Below are 17,989 nucleotides of genomic sequence, written 5' to 3' on the forward strand. Positions count from 1 at the left end.
ATCACTTTACTAGCAAAGTAAAAACGGACTTATTCTGCTATTGATGTAACATTCCGGCTGAATGGGTGTCCTAACATTCCCACACCAAAACGAGAACGATTAAAAGCGTCCTGTCAGCACTTTGAATGATTTGAAACGTTTTTTGAACATGATCATAATTATTACGGAGCGAGCGAAGCGAGCGTAGTCTTTCCTTAGATTAACGGAAATTTCTGAGTATGAGCGGCCGGCCGGCCGGCCGTGCGGACGCTTTTGCGAGGCTTATATCTCAGCAACCACTTGACCGATTTACACGGGGTAATTTTTGTAGGGTAGCTTCATTCCTTCTACCAAGTATTGGACTATTCCCGATGCATGTGGGTGACCCCTTATGCACGTGCCACGCGCAAAACGAAGAGGTGTCAGTTTTGTAATTGTTGCAATATCTCGGTAACTACTTGGCCGATTGCGCTGAAAGTTGGCATGTAGGTAGGCACCCACTAGGCACTGCATATCCATGTGCCAGAGTTGGGGTGCTGCTGCACGTGCGCACGTGCAGGGGTCGTTTCCACATCTCGAGAACGGCTGGACCGATGGCGCTCAAATTTGGTACACGGTTAGGGACCAGTTAGTAGGGTGCCGTGCACAAGTCAGTTGGGACCCATGTTGCACGTGCGCACGTGCAGGGTGCCGCTCCCAGATCTCGAGAACGGCTGGGCCGATTGTGCTCAAATTTGGCACATCGCTAGAGACCGGTTATTAGGGTGCCGTGCACAAGTCAGTTGGAGGTACCCCCTCGAAATTTCGCACGTGCAAGACTCACCCTCTCGCTCGCTCCGTTAGTCGCCCCAAAAGGCGCTATACTGGTAATTATAATAAGAGTTTATAATAACATTTTGCTCATAACAAGAATAAGCCAAAAGCAAATCCAGGATTTTTGTTTTTGGCTTACTTTAGTTGTGAGCAAAAAGCTATTATTAACTCCTATTACAATTATACTCTGTGTTTATGTTTCAGACTGGAATGGGCCTATCTGCTGGTGTCCGTGCACGTCAACCGTACATTCAGCGACATTCCCGGCGCAACATTAATTCAGCCATACCGAATTCCACTGGACACTACCAGCGTACTCCACATTCGAAGAAGTAAGCATGTCACTTTCCCTTATTTTCAGTTTAAATTTGTTTAGCTTTGGGTATTCCAACTGGAAACACCATTGCATGCCCTTTGGCCTCTACAGTAGAATCCGGTTAATAAATCCACCTTGGTGACACGTCGTTTTGAAATTAGAGTCGATTCCGCTTAGCTTAGTAGGCCCTCGAATAATAATCAGTTCGACTCTGTCCATTTCCTTACCGACATCAGGGGCGGACCCAGGGGAGGGGCTTTGGGGGCTAAAATCTCTAGCCGAAAAATATGCCGCTCTACGGAGTGACGAATCGGGGCACCGCACGCTATCAAATAACTATATCCATGAAAACATCAGAGGAAGGGAAACAGACAGATGACGTTGTCTTCAATTTTCACTATATGCGCCCCAATCTTACATTTTGCCGCCCCAAGTAGGTGAAAACATGCCGCCCCCATTCCATTGGCCCCTGACAGAATAAAATTATGGATCCGCCCCTGACCGACATCCTCAGTCCTCATCCATCCCCATCGTCAAGTGGTTCGGTGACTCAAACATAACCTTCCTCTCTCGGCCGGGCTTGATGGCACCGCCGCACCGCGTATCGGTACCTGTATCGATTCTTTAGCCTGCGCCCTGGTGGGGTCTGTTTATAACGCGACCTGGTGGGGGGGGGGGGCGGTGCTATTTTTTGCCCCCCCCCCCTCATATCTCCAAAACTACTAGACGGATCCGCAACATTCAAACGGCGTTCGAAAGGACTGTCAAATTTGTTGAAAGAAACGAAATTTCATGGACCTCGGGGTCACCGATGACGTCACAGGTCAGGTCAAAGATGAAATGTTTCACCGTTCACGGGTCTTCTAGGGAATGCGCTTTAACACTGAGGAAAACGCATTTTGTCGAGAATCAGCGATAGGGCGTCAGTAACCTACTATGGACGTCAAACTCCTTGAGACCCCACTTTTTTGCGATAATTTTTAAATGCGTCAACTCTCGTCGACAATATTCTGGCAATGTGTGTTTCAGAACCTGCCGAAACTTTTATTACTAAGGTATTATGACGCCAAGCGATTATGGAAGGTACTTCTCATTCACTCGTAATGCTAAGGTCAATTCAGGCCCGGGCAGAGGCCTGCGCTCGGCCACAATCGAGCCCTGCCACCAGCGCCATCTGCTCTAAATGTCATCTACCAGCGCCCGCTACCGCTACCAGCTACCGCCCACCATCAAGCCTGAATGGAGCGAGAGACGCGAGTGACCGGTCGCCGGGCAAGGAGCGCCGGAGGGGTAGGGCGGAGCTTAGCGCTGACGTCATTACGTGGCTCCGCCCCATGAGCGCGTAGCCTCTACCCAAACAGCAGATTCGTTCCGTGAAATTTAACATTACGAGAGAATGAGAAGTACCTTTCATAATCGTTTGGCGTCAAAATACCTTAGTAGTAAAAGTTTCGGCAGGTTCTGAAACACACATTGCCAGAATATTGTCAACGAGAGTTGACGCATTTAAAAATTATCGCAAAAAAGTGGGGTCTCAAGAGGTTTGACGTCCATAGTAGTACATATGTTGCTATTAGAGATCACTGACAATACCAGGTCAGGTCACAGGTCAGGTCACCATGGGTCAGCACATGAACCCAACTTTACTAGGGTTGTGCGATGCATGCTTTTTGGCCAATTTTTCATTTCCAACTCAATGGTGTTGGTTAGTAGACCATCAGGTACGGCTTTCGTCACTTTCTGGTGGAGGTCAGGTCAAGGTCAGGTCAAAAAAGGTCAAATTTCAAAGTTGATAGTTTTGCATAAACTGGGTATTGATTCAATGCAGCTCGTCACGGAGAGTCCAATGGTGGTCTTTGTTTTGTGCTACGGGGTCTAGAATTGGTAAGAATTGAGTTTGAAAATTTGACGTAATATATTTTGAACAGTTTTTTCGCTATAACTTGGTCAAAAAAGAGGTATCGATCTCAAATTTGGTATGTGGATAGAAGGCGGTAAGGACTATCACATATATTCCGTTTTTTAGAAATTCAAAAAACTTTTTGGATTTTCCGGCTATTATTCAAAAGAAATCTATTTTTGATTTTTAAGGCTTAAAATCCAAAAAAAAATTAACAATCCGAGATAGCAGTTTTGTAGCACTATCAATTCTACAGCTTTATTTCTCATCATTTTTCTGTATTTGCAAAGCTATAGGGCTGACAGCTCTTCCCGCGAAACCTTTTTTGGGTCCAAAACGGCAGAACATGACGTCACTCTGACGTCATTTCTGGCCAACCTATCATAGCCTTTGGAAATTTTTCGGTCACAATGTGTAAAATTGATGTCCGGGACGGTACTGAAAGTTTGGTGACGATCGGCGCGGCGGTTCTGGGGATATATCGAAAAGTCCGGAGGGGGGGGGGGGGCAAAAAATAGCCCCCCCCCCCACGCGCGGGTTAACGCTCCCTATGCTATTTCTCATTCCACCTGTGCCGCTAAATTTCGAGCAGGAGATCGATGGAGATCATTTCAGGACGGTGGTTATGCGTAATTTATGGTCAAACAGTGTCCTTTTTCGTTTCCTTGCGAATCTGTCATTGAAGACAACAAACACAATCAAAATTGATCTTTAAGCATTTCGACATCAGCGACCCTCGCAAGTACAGCCCTCAGCAGAGCGTGGTAGGTTTTCTTTTTTCAACAAAACCTAATAACTCAAAGCTATGCTATCAGTCGGTCGGAACTCACTGTAAATAGATGCGCCATGCTCCACTCCTTCGATTAGGTCTATCACTAAACAAAGTATACGCCTTGTGTGGCAACAAAATGCAAAAGTTTGCTTTGTGGGCAAATATAAACTGTTGGGTTTTGTTGCCGACCTAGATGGAAAATGAATACGGTGATGATGCCAATCTAAGGTAAGGAGTTTAGCGCGTCTTGCTGTTACGATTTCCGAATGACTGAAAGCATAGTATTCGCGTTATTCTCGTTTTTGTCGAAAAAAGAATACCTACCACGCAGTTTGCAGAGGGCTGCACTTGCTTAACTCGCGCCCGGCTGGGGTCCTGGATTTCCACGCCCTGCTGGGGGTGGGGTGTTTGAACACCCCCTTCTAACTTGGCTCCTGGGCCACGTAGCGATACGCGGAAGGCGGCGTTCGAAAGAGCGTCAAAAATAATGACGAAATAATTTTGCCCAATTTTTTGGTCAGGTCAAAGGTCAGGTCACCAGAGGTCATTGGAGGCAAAATTTCGCCGATTTCCAGGTCGAATATCGACAATTTCCAAGAGGCCAACGCATAACTCGGGAACCAATAGAGCTACAGCGCCACGGAAAAGCGCATTCGATAGCCCTATTAACACCCTTTCTGAATAATTCTCTCAGATTTGACCTAACGTCAACGGTTTTGCCTGCAGGGGACAAAAACTGCAAAAATAGCCGATTTTTTTTAGTTTTTCTGCAATAACTTTTGACCCAAGCCTTGTACGAGCTTACTTTTACCGGCATCGTGTTCCCCTCGTCAAGACGCATCGAATGAACTATAACTTGACCTTGAAAGGTCAACTTGAAAATTTGACCTCAGGTCAAGGTCATGACGTGACTGGAAAGGGTCATGTTGCATATCAGTCGATCCGTATCGTCGAGCTGAACACATCTAAGGCGTTTTCATCGCTCTAGCATGCCTCTATCAAAAGTTATTTGCGAAAAACTGTTAAATACCATTCGTGACCTAAGATGACCTCGGGGGCATAAACAGGGGTCACGGACACCATTTTCATGTTCAGTGTGTATAAACCACTTGTAATTCAGTGTTTAGGAGTGTTTATAATGTCTTTCGTCCAAAAGAGGCGCATTTCAATTTTCTCCCATCGACTTATACCTAATGGGAGGTCGCAAAATTGACCTGACCTTAGGTCATCGATATCAAAATTCTGAGATATACGTTTTGTACATGCTATTGCTCTTAGCAATCGCTGAAAGTTTCAAAGCGATCGGTCTCTCGGTGTAGCTATGGCAGACATTGAAACTGTTTATGAGGTGAGGTCACTTCAAGTGACCTGGTGACCTGACCTTGAATGACCTTGGTCTGAAATTTTCACAACATGTGTAGAATTGATGTATGATAAGGTGTACCAAAAACGGCAGCGCTCCTCGCCGCCGTTTTTTAGATATTTGCGAAAAACCACAAGGGGGGTGTTCAAATACCCCCACAGCAGGGCGCGGGTTAAGGTCACAAATACAGTGGAATCTGCTTAATAAGTCCTCGGATAATAAATCCAGCCGTTTATTGTGGCCACTTCAGCTGTTCACAGATTTTTCCATAGAAACACAACTGACTCCGGTTGATAAATAAAACCACCGCGTAACCCGGCAGTTGCTGGGGTATTTCGCCACCCGCCGTTTGCTGGGGGCGGGGGGGGGGGGCATTAAGCTCCCCCAGCCGATAACTCGAGAACCAATAGGCGCAGCGAAACGCATGAGGCGGCAAACGAAAGAAAGCGACGAGACGCTTCAGATGAGTACTTTAAAGTTGAATTTTGAGGTCACAGGTCGGGTCAAGGTCAGGTCAAACACCTGAAATCGGGCTTTCAGTAGCGTGGACTTTGCAGGCAATTGGCGTCTTTCGTCATAAACTCTGTGAAAACGGTGCACAATCCTTCATATAAGGCCTACAAGAGTGTCAGCTCCATGTAGGGGTCAGGAATGTCCTGAATAAACTGTCTATTGTCTATTGGTTGGTTATTGACCAGCTGTTTTCTCTTCTGAATTTCTATGTGTCCTCTAGAAGTAGAAAAAGAGAGCAGTGCGCCAGGACACCATGCTATTATATCACTATGTACATTGACATAGCATGCCTGTATTACCAACACTAGCACTGCTGCTTCTCCTTATATCAATGATCATAAATGGCAAAATCAACTATTTATGTTACACATTTAAAAAGCCCGTAACTTAAATCAAAGAATGTGAATCACAGTTGGGAACACTGAGATTAGACCTTCCAATTTTGGAAGCCTTCCATTTTTGGAAAATGCATACCCATTTATGTAAGGTCCTTCCAAAAATGGAAGGCTTCCAAAAATAGAAGATTTGACCACAGTTTCCCCCACTGAAATAGCCCCACCGACTTTCGGTATATCTGTTTTTACGCCACCAGAGCTATAAACAAAAACTTAGTTTCAAAATTTTACTGTCGTTTACTTTAAAATAGTCCTTGATGATCATCCTGTCATTTTGAAAGTTTAGGGTCACATCATATCATGATATCCTTAGCATATAGTAGTGCAATTTTATAACCTACCGAAATGAAGTTTCCTACGAAGAAGGAAAAGATTGAATATAAAGAACATATAACAGTCTTTGCCAAAACAATTTTTGCCAGAAGGATCAAAATTTAATTTCCAATCTCATGGCGTTTAAAAAATTATCCCTAGCGTGACCGATTTTCTTCAATTTCTTTGTAACTAAAACTGTCTCAAATAGCCCCACCCTATGGGGCTATTTGAGACAGGCTTTAACAGAAAAAATAGCTTTAATCATTATTACTAGCTGAACCAAAATGCACCTATCTGAAAGAGCTTACAGAGAACTACATTTTTGCCATTTACATGCTATAAGAAATATGAACCGTCTTAAAGGGAGAGACCAAAAACTGTAAAATCCGTTTCAAATAGCCTCACTTTACGGTACACATATGATAAAATGAATGTCACCATCGTGTTCTACGCCCAAAAAACATGTGTCACAGGCTGCGAATATCAGTTTTGATTTTCGGGGATATGTGCCTACCCGGTTGACCTGACCTTGACCCTGACCTATGCCTGACTGACCCCTACATGGAGCTGACACTCTTGTAGGCCTTATATGAAGGATTGTGCACCGTTTTCACAGAGTTTATGACGAAAGACGCCAATTGCCTGCAAAGTCCACGCTACTGAAAGCCCGATTTCAGGTGTTTGACCTGACCTTGACCCGACCTGTGACCTCAAAATTCAACTTTAAAGTACTCATCTGAAGCGTCTCGTCGCTTTCTTTCGTTTGCCGCCTCATGCGTTTCGCTGCGCCTATTGGTTCTCGAGTTATCGGCTGGGGGAGCTTAATGCCCCCCCCCCCCCGCCCCCAGCAAACGGCGGGTGGCGAAATACCCCAGCAACTGCCGGGTTACGCGGTGGTTTTATTTATCAACCGGAGTCAGTTGTGTTTCTTTGGAAAAATCTGTGAACAGCTGAAGTGGCCACAATAAACGGCTGGATTTATTATCCGAGGACTTATTAAGCAGATTCCACTGTATTTGTGACCTTAACCCGCGCCCTGCTGTGGGGGTATTTGAACACCCCCCTTGTGGTTTTTCGCAAATATCTAAAAAACGGCGGCGAGGAGCGCTGCCGTTTTTGGTACACCTTATCATACATCAATTCTACACATGTTGTGAAAATTTCAGACCAAGGTCATTCAAGGTCAGGTCACCAGGTCACTTGAAGTGACCTCACCTCATAAACAGTTTCAATGTCTGCCATAGCTACACCGAGAGACCGATCGCTTTGAAACTTTCAGCGATTGCTAAGAGCAATAGCATGTACAAAACGTATATCTCAGAATTTTGATATCGATGACCTAAGGTCAGGTCAATTTTGCGACCTCCCATTAGGTATAAGTCGATGGGAGAAAATTGAAATGCGCCTCTTTTGGACGAAAAACATTATAAACACTCCTAAACACTGAATTACAAGTGGTTTATACACACTGAACATGAAAATGGTGTCCGTGACCCCTGTTTATGCCCCCGAGGTCATCTTAGGTCACGAATGGTATTTAACAGTTTTTCGCAAATAACTTTTGATAGAGGCATGCTAGAGCGATGAAAACGCCTTAGATGTGTTCAGCTCGACGATACGGATCGACTGATATGCAACATGACCCTTTCCAGTCACGTCATGACCTTGACCTGAGGTCAAATTTTCAAGTTGACCTTTCAAGGTCAAGTTATAGTTCATTCGATGCGTCTTGACGAGGGGAACACGATGCCGGTAAAAGTAAGCTCGTACAAGGCTTGGGTCAAAAGTTATTGCAGAAAAACTAAAAAAAAATCGGCTATTTTTGCAGTTTTTGTCCCCTGCAGGCAAAACCGTTGACGTTAGGTCAAATCTGAGAGAATTATTCAGAAAGGGTGTTAATAGGGCTATCGAATGCGCTTTTCCGTGGCGCTGTAGCTCTATTGGTTCCCGAGTTATGCGTTGGCCTCTTGGAAATTGTCGATATTCGACCTGGAAATCGGCGAAATTTTGCCTCCAATGACCTCTGGTGACCTGACCTTTGACCTGACCAAAAAATTGGGCAAAATTATTTCGTCATTATTTTTGACGCTCTTTCGAACGCCGCCTTCCGCGTATCGCTACGTGGCCCAGGAGCCAAGTTAGAAGGGGGTGTTCAAACACCCCACCCCCAGCAGGGCGTGGAAATCCAGGACCCCCAGCCGGGCGCGAGTTAAGCAAGTGCAGCCCTCTGCAAACTGCGTGGTAGGTATTCTTTTTTCGACAAAAACGAGAATAACGCGAATACTATGCTTTCAGTCATTCGGAAATCGTAACAGCAAGACGCGCTAAACTCCTTACCTTAGATTGGCATCATCACCGTATTCATTTTCCATCTAGGTCGGCAACAAAACCCAACAGTTTATATTTGCCCACAAAGCAAACTTTTGCATTTTGTTGCCACACAAGGCGTATACTTTGTTTAGTGATAGACCTAATCGAAGGAGTGGAGCATGGCGCATCTATTTACAGTGAGTTCCGACCGACTGATAGCATAGCTTTGAGTTATTAGGTTTTGTTGAAAAAAAGAAAACCTACCACGCTCTGCTGAGGGCTGTACTTGCGAGGGTCGCTGATGTCGAAATGCTTAAAGATCAATTTTGATTGTGTTTGTTGTCTTCAATGACAGATTCGCAAGGAAACGAAAAAGGACACTGTTTGACCATAAATTACGCATAACCACCGTCCTGAAATGATCTCCATCGATCTCCTGCTCGAAATTTAGCGGCACAGGTGGAATGAGAAATAGCATAGGGAGCGTTAACCCGCGCGTGGGGGGGGGGGGCTATTTTTTGCCCCCCCCCCCCTCCGGACTTTTCGATATATCCCCAGAACCGCCGCGCCGATCGTCACCAAACTTTCAGTACCGTCCCGGACATCAATTTTACACATTGTGACCGAAAAATTTCCAAAGGCTATGATAGGTTGGCCAGAAATGACGTCAGAGTGACGTCATGTTCTGCCGTTTTGGACCCAAAAAAGGTTTCGCGGGAAGAGCTGTCAGCCCTATAGCTTTGCAAATACAGAAAAATGATGAGAAATAAAGCTGTAGAATTGATAGTGCTACAAAACTGCTATCTCGGATTGTTAATTTTTTTTTGGATTTTAAGCCTTAAAAATCAAAAATAGATTTCTTTTGAATAATAGCCGGAAAATCCAAAAAGTTTTTTGAATTTCTAAAAAACGGAATATATGTGATAGTCCTTACCGCCTTCTATCCACATACCAAATTTGAGATCGATACCTCTTTTTTGACCAAGTTATAGCGAAAAAACTGTTCAAAATATATTACGTCAAATTTTCAAACTCAATTCTTACCAATTCTAGACCCCGTAGCACAAAACGAAGACCACCATTGGACTCTCCGTGACGAGCTGCATTGAATCAATACCCAGTTTATGCAAAACTATCAACTTTGAAATTTGACCTTTTTTGACCTGACCTTGACCTGACCTCCACCAGAAAGTGACGAAAGCCGTACCTGATGGTCTACTAACCAACACCATTGAGTTGGAAATGAAAAATTGGCCAAAAAGCATGCATCGCACAACCCTAGTAAAGTTGGGTTCATGTGCTGACCCATGGTGACCTGACCTGTGACCTGACCTGGTATTGTCAGTGATCTCTAATAGCAACATATGTACTACTATGGACGTCAAACCTCTTGAGACCCCACTTTTTTGCGACAATTTTTAAATGCGTCAACTCTCGTTGACAATATTCTGGCAATGTGTGTTTCAGAACCTGCCGAAACTTTTACTACTAAGGTATTTTGACGCCAAACGATTATGAAAGGTACTTCTCATTCTCTCGTAATGTTAAATTTCACGGAACGAATCTGCTGTTTGGGTAGAGGCTACGCGCTCATGGGGCGGAGCCACGTAATGACGTCAGCGCTAAGCTCCGCCCTACCCCTCCGGCGCTCCTTGCCCGGCGACCGGTCACTCGCGTCTCTCGCTCCATTCAGGCTTGATGGTGGGCGGTAGCTGGTAGCGGTAGCGGGCGCTGGTAGATGACATTTAGAGCAGATGGCGCTGGTGGCAGGGCTCGATTGTGGCCGAGCGCAGGCCTCTGCCCGGGCCTGAATTGACCTTAGCATTACGAGTGAATGAGAAGTACCTTCCATAATCGCTTGGCGTCATAATACCTTAGTAATAAAAGTTTCGGCAGGTTCTGAAACACACATTGCCAGAATATTGTCGACGAGAGTTGACGCATTTAAAAATTATCGCAAAAAAGTGGGGTCTCAAGGAGTTTGACGTCCATAGTAGGTTACTGACGCCCTATCGCTGATTCTCGACAAAATGCGTTTTCCTCAGTGTTAAAGCGCATTCCCTAGAAGACCCGTGAACGGTGAAACATTTCATCTTTGACCTGACCTGTGACGTCATCGGTGACCCCGAGGTCCATGAAATTTCGTTTCTTTCAACAAATTTGACAGTCCTTTCGAACGCCGTTTGAATGTTGCGGATCCGTCTAGTAGTTTTGGAGATATGAGGGGGGGGGGCAAAAAATAGCACCGCCCCCCCCCCCCACCAGGTCGCGTTATAAACAGACCCCACCAGGGCGCAGGCTAAAGAATCGATACAGGTACCGATACGCGGTGCGGCGGTGCCATCAAGCCCGGCCGAGAGAGGAAGGTTATGTTTGAGTCACCGAACCACTTGACGATGGGGATGGATGAGGACTGAGGATGTCGGTCAGGGGCGGATCCATAATTTTATTCTGTCAGGGGCCAATGGAATGGGGGCGGCATGTTTTCACCTACTTGGGGCGGCAAAATGTAAGATTGGGGCGCATATAGTGAAAATTGAAGACAACGTCATCTGTCTGTTTCCCTTCCTCTGATGTTTTCATGGATATAGTTATTTGATAGCGTGCGGTGCCCCGATTCGTCACTCCGTAGAGCGGCATATTTTTCGGCTAGAGATTTTAGCCCCCAAAGCCCCTCCCCTGGGTCCGCCCCTGATGTCGGTAAGGAAATGGACAGAGTCGAACTGATTTTAGTCGTTGATTCACCGGTGGCCTCTTTTCCCGTTCATCGGTACTTCCAAGGAAACTGTACATTTGGGCAGTACTTTTTACATACGTCTGACATACAATGCACATTGGTTTCCATCATAAATGCATTTATACGTAGATTTACCCCGCGTTCGATGTCTCTCGGACGGCGAAGATTCTACGCCGTCCGGCCAATCACGTTCCATAACCGCAACCGAGCCCCCGCTGAACTTGGACGGGATTGGCCGGACGACGCAGAATTTTCGTCATCCGAGAGACATCGAACGCGGCGGGTTAGTGTTTTATTTTGAGAGCTGTATTTGATACATCATAACTTTTTCGTCTGAAGTATTTCATGACGGCCTATCCTGGTCGGTGTCACAGGCCCGAGCCGGCCCCGTGACGCTTTTCGAGTCCTGGTATTTCGGCAATCACTCGACCAATCCGCTGTATTAGATAACATCATTCCTCTTGTCATGCTTTAGAAGATACAAAATTTGGTGCTTTTAATTAGGGCCACCGTGGCACGAGCCACGTTGTCAACCCAGTTCTGAAACTGTCCCGCTTACCATGAATCCACAATCGCTCCACTAAAACCGGAAATTTTTTAGAGGAGGCAAAGGGGGACCCCCGGCAACATATTACAATATGGAACATATTACAATATGTTCCTCGCAAGAGCACTCAACACCATATCTTCAAAAAATGGGTACCTTGCAACACGGGCCTCTTGAAACATACCGCCAAATAACAAACATTGAAAATGTGACTAGATTATATTCAACATTTTCAAATTTCAAATTAAGTTATACTCTAGACGGCGAATGACTGAATCCCTTACCTCTCATTCCCGCCAGTTGTTCTGATCCAGTGTCTTGTTCATTTATTGCCGTGCATTGTCTATTGCAGTCGAAAAAACAATTAAGAATGACCAGTTGGAAGACTGCAAGAACTATGATAGGAGTACCTCACCTGGCTCTCACGTAGAATGCATGGAGGCATGCATTCTTAAGAAGGTGGTGACCAGTCAAAACCTTACTTGTCTGATACCATGGATGGACCGGAACTCTACACGTGGTTTGATCAATAAACCATTCTGCAACACATCTGAAGGTAAGCTTTTGAGTAGACTGCCTCCCCCTAAAAACTATTCTGGTACATACCTAACAATCATGCATCGCCCTGGAAAACTCTTTTGTAACGATCAAATTTGGCAGAATTTTCACCTTTTTTCTTGTTTTAAAAGCAAAGCCTGGACATTGGGACCTTCATTCAGGATCAGGATGAACTGAAGTGATTTGCATGTTCAAAACATTTTTTTTTGTTGCTTCGTTTTTGTTTCGTTTCAAACTTTTCATATCGTTTGGTGGTGCAATTTTTAAACTATTGAATTTTTTACCCCTAAAACTTGCATCAAGCTTGAAGAATGAAAATATAATTTTCAAAATTTTCCAAATAAATTAATAGGGTTACCTATTTATTACGAGCGAGCGAGCGCAGCGAGCGAAGCGAGTCTTTCAATATAACGGAAAAATCTCAGTATGAGCGGCCCGGCCCGGCCCGGCCCGGCCTGTAACGCTTTTGAGAGGCTTATATCTCAGCAACCGCTGGACCGATTGGCCTGCGATTTCCCATTTTAATACCTCGGTAATTACTGGGGCGATTTCGCTGAAATTTGGCATACAGGTAGGCACCCACCAGGCAATGCATTCCCATGTGTTGCGGTTAAGGTGCCACTGCACGTGCGCACGTGCAGGGGGCGCTTCCAGATCTCGAGGACGGCTGGGCCGATTGCGCTCAAATTTGGTAAACGGTTGGGGACCAGATAGTAGGGTGCCGTGCAAGTTTGGACCCCGTTTGCACGTGCGCACGTGCAGAATGCCGCTTCCAGATCTCAGGAACGGCTGGGCCGATTGCGTTCAAATTTGGTACACCGCTAGCGACCGGTTAGAAGGGTGCTTTGCGCAAGCCCGTTGGAAGTACCCTCTCGCCCTTCCGCACGTGCAGGGCTCACTATCTCGCTCGCTCGTTCTTCGCCCAAAAGGCGTTTTACTGGTTTATTAGTTAGCTTTGCCGTGAAAATGCTGATGGTTTTTGTATAGCGTTGCTCTGTGCTAATTTATTATAACGGGTGTGCACTTAGTTTCTGGAAGAAGTTTAATCATCTCTTTCTTTTGAACTATTGCAACTATCAATACAAATTTGGTATGGTGAATAATTATTCATTTAGCCGTAAGTATGCCAAAATTTTGGCAAATCCGACTATTTCTCATACTTACGATATTTTGTACAGATAAAGACAGAGAAACCATGTTCCAGCATTCAGTAGTTATTAAAGTAGCATAGAGTCAATAAAACCTGGATTCGTAAGCTATCACGATAAACGCTGAGTGCACGGACGAGTCAAACAATCACGGATGGGTGCTGGAATCAGTTCGCCTGAAAGGGAAACAATGAACACCACCTCGAGAAATAAGCGTTCACTAAATGTGAAAGCTAAGTCCGTTGACCACTTTCCACGCAATCTCCTGGTGTGGACCGCCATATCCCAACGTGCGATTTTCAATCACTTATTTTCGCCCAATGGATGCACTACGAACATCGTTATGTACTGACAGTAGAGCTTAACCCGCGCCCCACTGGGGTCTGCGCATAACGCGCCCTACTGGGTGGGGTGGGGGTGGGGGGCGCTCTTCATAGCCCCCCCCCCCCTCCTAACTCCGAAACTACTGGGCCGATCGTCAAAATTCAAACGGCATCTGATAGCCTCGGAAAAGTTGTCGAGCGAAACCTAATTTCATTGACCTCGAGGTCACCGATGACGTCACAGGTCATGTCAAAGTAAAAATTATCGATGTTTAGCTTGTTCACATTTTGGGCTCTGGCCGCCGTCTTTAAAGTCAGATCAGGCTCATGTTTTGTTTACACACTCGTGAACAGATGTTTTAGATACCCTGAGGGTACCAACTTGTTCTTTGATTTTCCGGTCAGGGTCAGGTCATCACAGGTTACAGAAATATTATATACAGAAAAATTATATATCATGCGTCGGTCACGTGACACATGTTTTATGGTCCATTTAGGCCATAGATTTATAATTCGATGTCGTTTTTGTAATTGGAGGTCATTTTAAGTTCAATTTATTTAGCTTAGGTCAGGTTACTTTCAGGTCAAAAAGGTAAAAAGTTTTTTTTTTCAACAAAAAAGATGTCTATCGGGTGCAGTTTCAGCTCAGGAACACGATGGTGTTATTTATATTGGTGTACAATGTAAAATACGTACTGAAAATTGATTTGAAAAATTAATAATTGTGAATTTTTTGCTATAACGCATATAACTTGGCCATTTTGAAGACATTTGGCTAAAACTTGCTAGAGTAAGTCATAAGCCTGTGTTCTATCACATATATTACGGTTGTTTCGAAAAGTAAAAAAGCAAATGAAAAAAAGATAAAAAGATAAATTTTGAATTTTATTATATATTATTTTCAAAATTTTTAGAATCTTGAAAATCCTAGATAGCAGTTTGATAGCGCAGTCTATTCTAAGTCCTATCATGCAAATAAATTGGATCTAGTTTAAAAACTGATCTCTTGGGAGCAGTTGCCGTGGTTCAATGTTTTGCGTCGAAATCGGCCGAACATGACGTCACTCTGACGTCACTTCCGGCCGACCTATGGTAGCTACGAAGTTCATATTTTGGCACAAGGTGTCAAATTGATGCAGCCGAAGGTGCTGAAAGTTTAGCGTCGATACGTCAAGCGGTTTGGAAGTTATTGCAGAAAAACGGGAGGGGCTATGACTAGACCCCCAGTGGGGCGAGAGTTAAATAAAGACATTCTGTCACATTAGGAGCAGCACTAACCTAGGAAAGCATACTCGTAGATGTCATGATCACACCACAATGCAACTCATCGCACGCGGAGCACTGAATCTGGTGGATGGGGCACATGTACCGTTTATAAGCCACGAAGAGAATCTTCTTGGCATATCTCAACGGCGACCGTATGGGGACCTTCAAAGCAAACATCGTACTAAGGAAGAAGTTAGGTGCAGATAAAAGCATATTAAAAGTCAAGGACCCTCTGACCACCGCCACACATGGGCCCAGAGGTGCCGCGCAATTTTAACAGAAGGGCGTTTCATAGCATTCGGGTTGTAGACCGCCTGAGAGCAGAGATCGACTTGTTCTTTTGATAACTGTTAACTATTGTTGCAATTTACATATGTGCCAAATATCTTAATCTAATTTCAAACACTTAGATATGGGAGCACAAACTTTTTCCAGAAGCTCAGTGCACTCCCGTTGCTGCGCAATACTGCCTAATAACTTTGCTCTTTTCCAGACTTTTTCAGAAGCCGTAATGTGGCGTGGAGAGTTTTTCAAGGGAACATCAGTGATTGCAATGACCTGTGTACACCAAGCTGCGAGCAGCTGAATATCCTGGTCAAAATAATGGGTAATATCAAGCCAGCCGTCTTCGGCAACGAACAACGTCATAGCTTGATCTTTATCGTGTCCAATGAAATGGATGAATTCAGAAACAGACCAGCATACGGCTGGGGTGACTTCGTCTCAGAGGTGTTTGGGTCACTCAGTTTTGTCCTCGGTATTGCCTTTGTAGCCCTGATTGACTGGGTATTTGCAGCATTGCTATGGCTCTGTGGGAAACTCCCCTACATCCCAGCAATGCCGCCTATCCTAAACTCGGACATTTACATCCGTGACATCTACTATAAAGTCAGACACGAGCTGTATGGTGAACCGATCCCAATGACCATATCACAGACGTACTTGAAAAAGCATGAGCGTAGGAGGGATGCGGTCAAGGCCGCTGCTCAATCTACAGCGGAGAAAAAGGACAGTGACCACCGGCGACCTCAGTTCCCACGCATGCATCTAAGAAAGTCTAGTCTGGCTTTAATGTCAGAAGCATTTGCCGCAGTGTCGCAACAACACGAAGAAGAAATATTGATGCAGCAGTTTAAGAGCTTGTCCGATATTATTCGACGGGGAAGCACTGTAGCAGATAGGAGTTTGCAGAGGCGTCGCTCGTCCTTCCCTGGAGACCGTGTGTCTCAACAAACCAGCGCATCAATGCGCCATCCATCAGGAGCGACCGCATCAAGTTCTCATGGCATGCCAACGATGTGGTCAGAGCCAAAAATAACGATAAGCGCACCTGACGAAGATGATGTTCGACAAAGGTCACAAACGTCGTCATCTGAGAGCCCAGCAAATGACGTCGAGCAAGGAAGACAATCGGCAGATCAAGGCGCCCCGGGACAAGAGGCCATCGACACTGGTCAACCGCCGCTGACGCCGGCTAAGAGCGGGCTGCCGGGCATAGACCAGCAGCGTCGGCCGTCGCGAGCCGCCTCTGTAATGCGAGACCTGGACGCCGCCGAGGCGAGCCCTTCAACAGCCGAAGGAGCGGCTGCACCGCAGCCCCCGGCCCAGGGACAGAGACGTGCCTCCCTATATCGCACTAAACCGCGGCGAAAATCGCACGCGGTCGCGCCGGCTCCGGTCCCATCGATCGCAGAATCGAGCGAAGGCGAAGAACCGCCGGACTAAGCTTTAGTGTACCTATTCGGTTATCTAGGTTTTTACATTGTGTTGCCTGTGTTGTCGTGACGACTGGAAAACCATGACCGAGCCGAGTCATTTGGGTGTCCATTCTTCGTGCCCTGCCAGTGACTTGAAGCATTGACCGTTTTGTCTTTTACTGAACCTTGATGTCATATGCTACTTATGTCCAGCAGACACGGAAGCCGATGCGCTCGCTTATGTCACATGGTTACAAGTGCAGACGGAATGTGTTATGTTGTGTGCTACTCAGAAGCAAACCAATTGACTTTGCTGGGGCTTTACAGACGGATGTGATTCAGTGAAGCTGTTAGGCATCGCGGAGCGCATTTGATGTAACTGGTTGTATTACCAGCACCAAGCTCATCATCATACATTATATCAGCATGCATACACTTGCAGGGATCTAGTGTTCGTATGGTTTAACATTGACCTTTCAGGTGGAGAGAATATTAGCTCTCGCCCGTATCGGCATTTTCTCAGCCGCTAACGTATATGTAGAGGGGGATCCATCGGATCCCCTACCAAGATGTTTGGCCCCTGATCAAGCTAGAGCTTCGCGGGAAAAAGAACGAGCGTGCTGCCCATAACGAAAGAAAGCAATGATGCCTAGTTTTAAGTTCATTGGTTGACCTTCCAGGTGCCAGGTCAGTGACACAAAGGTCAGGAAAAACAGGACCTGCTAGGACTTCATGCAAAAAGTAATGCTGTTATCAGTGGCGGCGCCACGAATTTTCGCCAGTGGGGGCAAGCTTGAGACTGACCGGACTGTTGTCTGATAACGCCGATCTGCAAAATCCATGAGCACCTTGTCCCTAGATATTGTCATTCAAAATTATTATGGTTTCAGGTTTTATGCATAGGCGTATTGAGTTTAACCATTAACCCTCGCGGGCCCGGAAGAGGGGGGGGGGGGCGTTTTTCGCCTCCCCCTGGCGAATATTTGCGATACCTCACGAACGCTTAGGGATAGAAAGACGAAACTTGCTGTACCTTA

At 45.6% G+C, this 17,989-nt stretch overlaps 1 protein-coding gene across 2 annotated transcripts in view; it reads left to right on the forward strand.

The window, feature by feature from the left end:
- Positions 1-17,989, forward strand: part of LOC122367859 — a 54,803-nt gene that overhangs the window by 25,260 nt on the left and 11,554 nt on the right. The window contains exons 3-5 of one of the 2 annotated variants that reach the window (XM_043341332.1): positions 997-1,124; positions 12,313-12,516; positions 15,749-15,862. In XM_043341332.1, coding sequence (XP_043197267.1) covers positions 997-1,124; positions 12,313-12,516; positions 15,749-15,862 — 446 coding nt within the window. Of the gene's footprint in view, positions 1-996; positions 1,125-12,312; positions 12,517-15,748; positions 17,403-17,989 lie in introns of those variants that run through there. The other variant, XM_043341334.1, reaches the window with a different exon arrangement.

The sequence above is a fragment of the Amphibalanus amphitrite genome, unplaced genomic scaffold (assembly GCF_019059575.1).
Source record: "Amphibalanus amphitrite isolate SeventyFive unplaced genomic scaffold, NRLGWU_Aamphi_draft 000901F_arrow, whole genome shotgun sequence".
In the NCBI taxonomy this organism is placed as follows: Eukaryota; Metazoa; Arthropoda; class Thecostraca; order Balanomorpha; family Balanidae; genus Amphibalanus; species Amphibalanus amphitrite.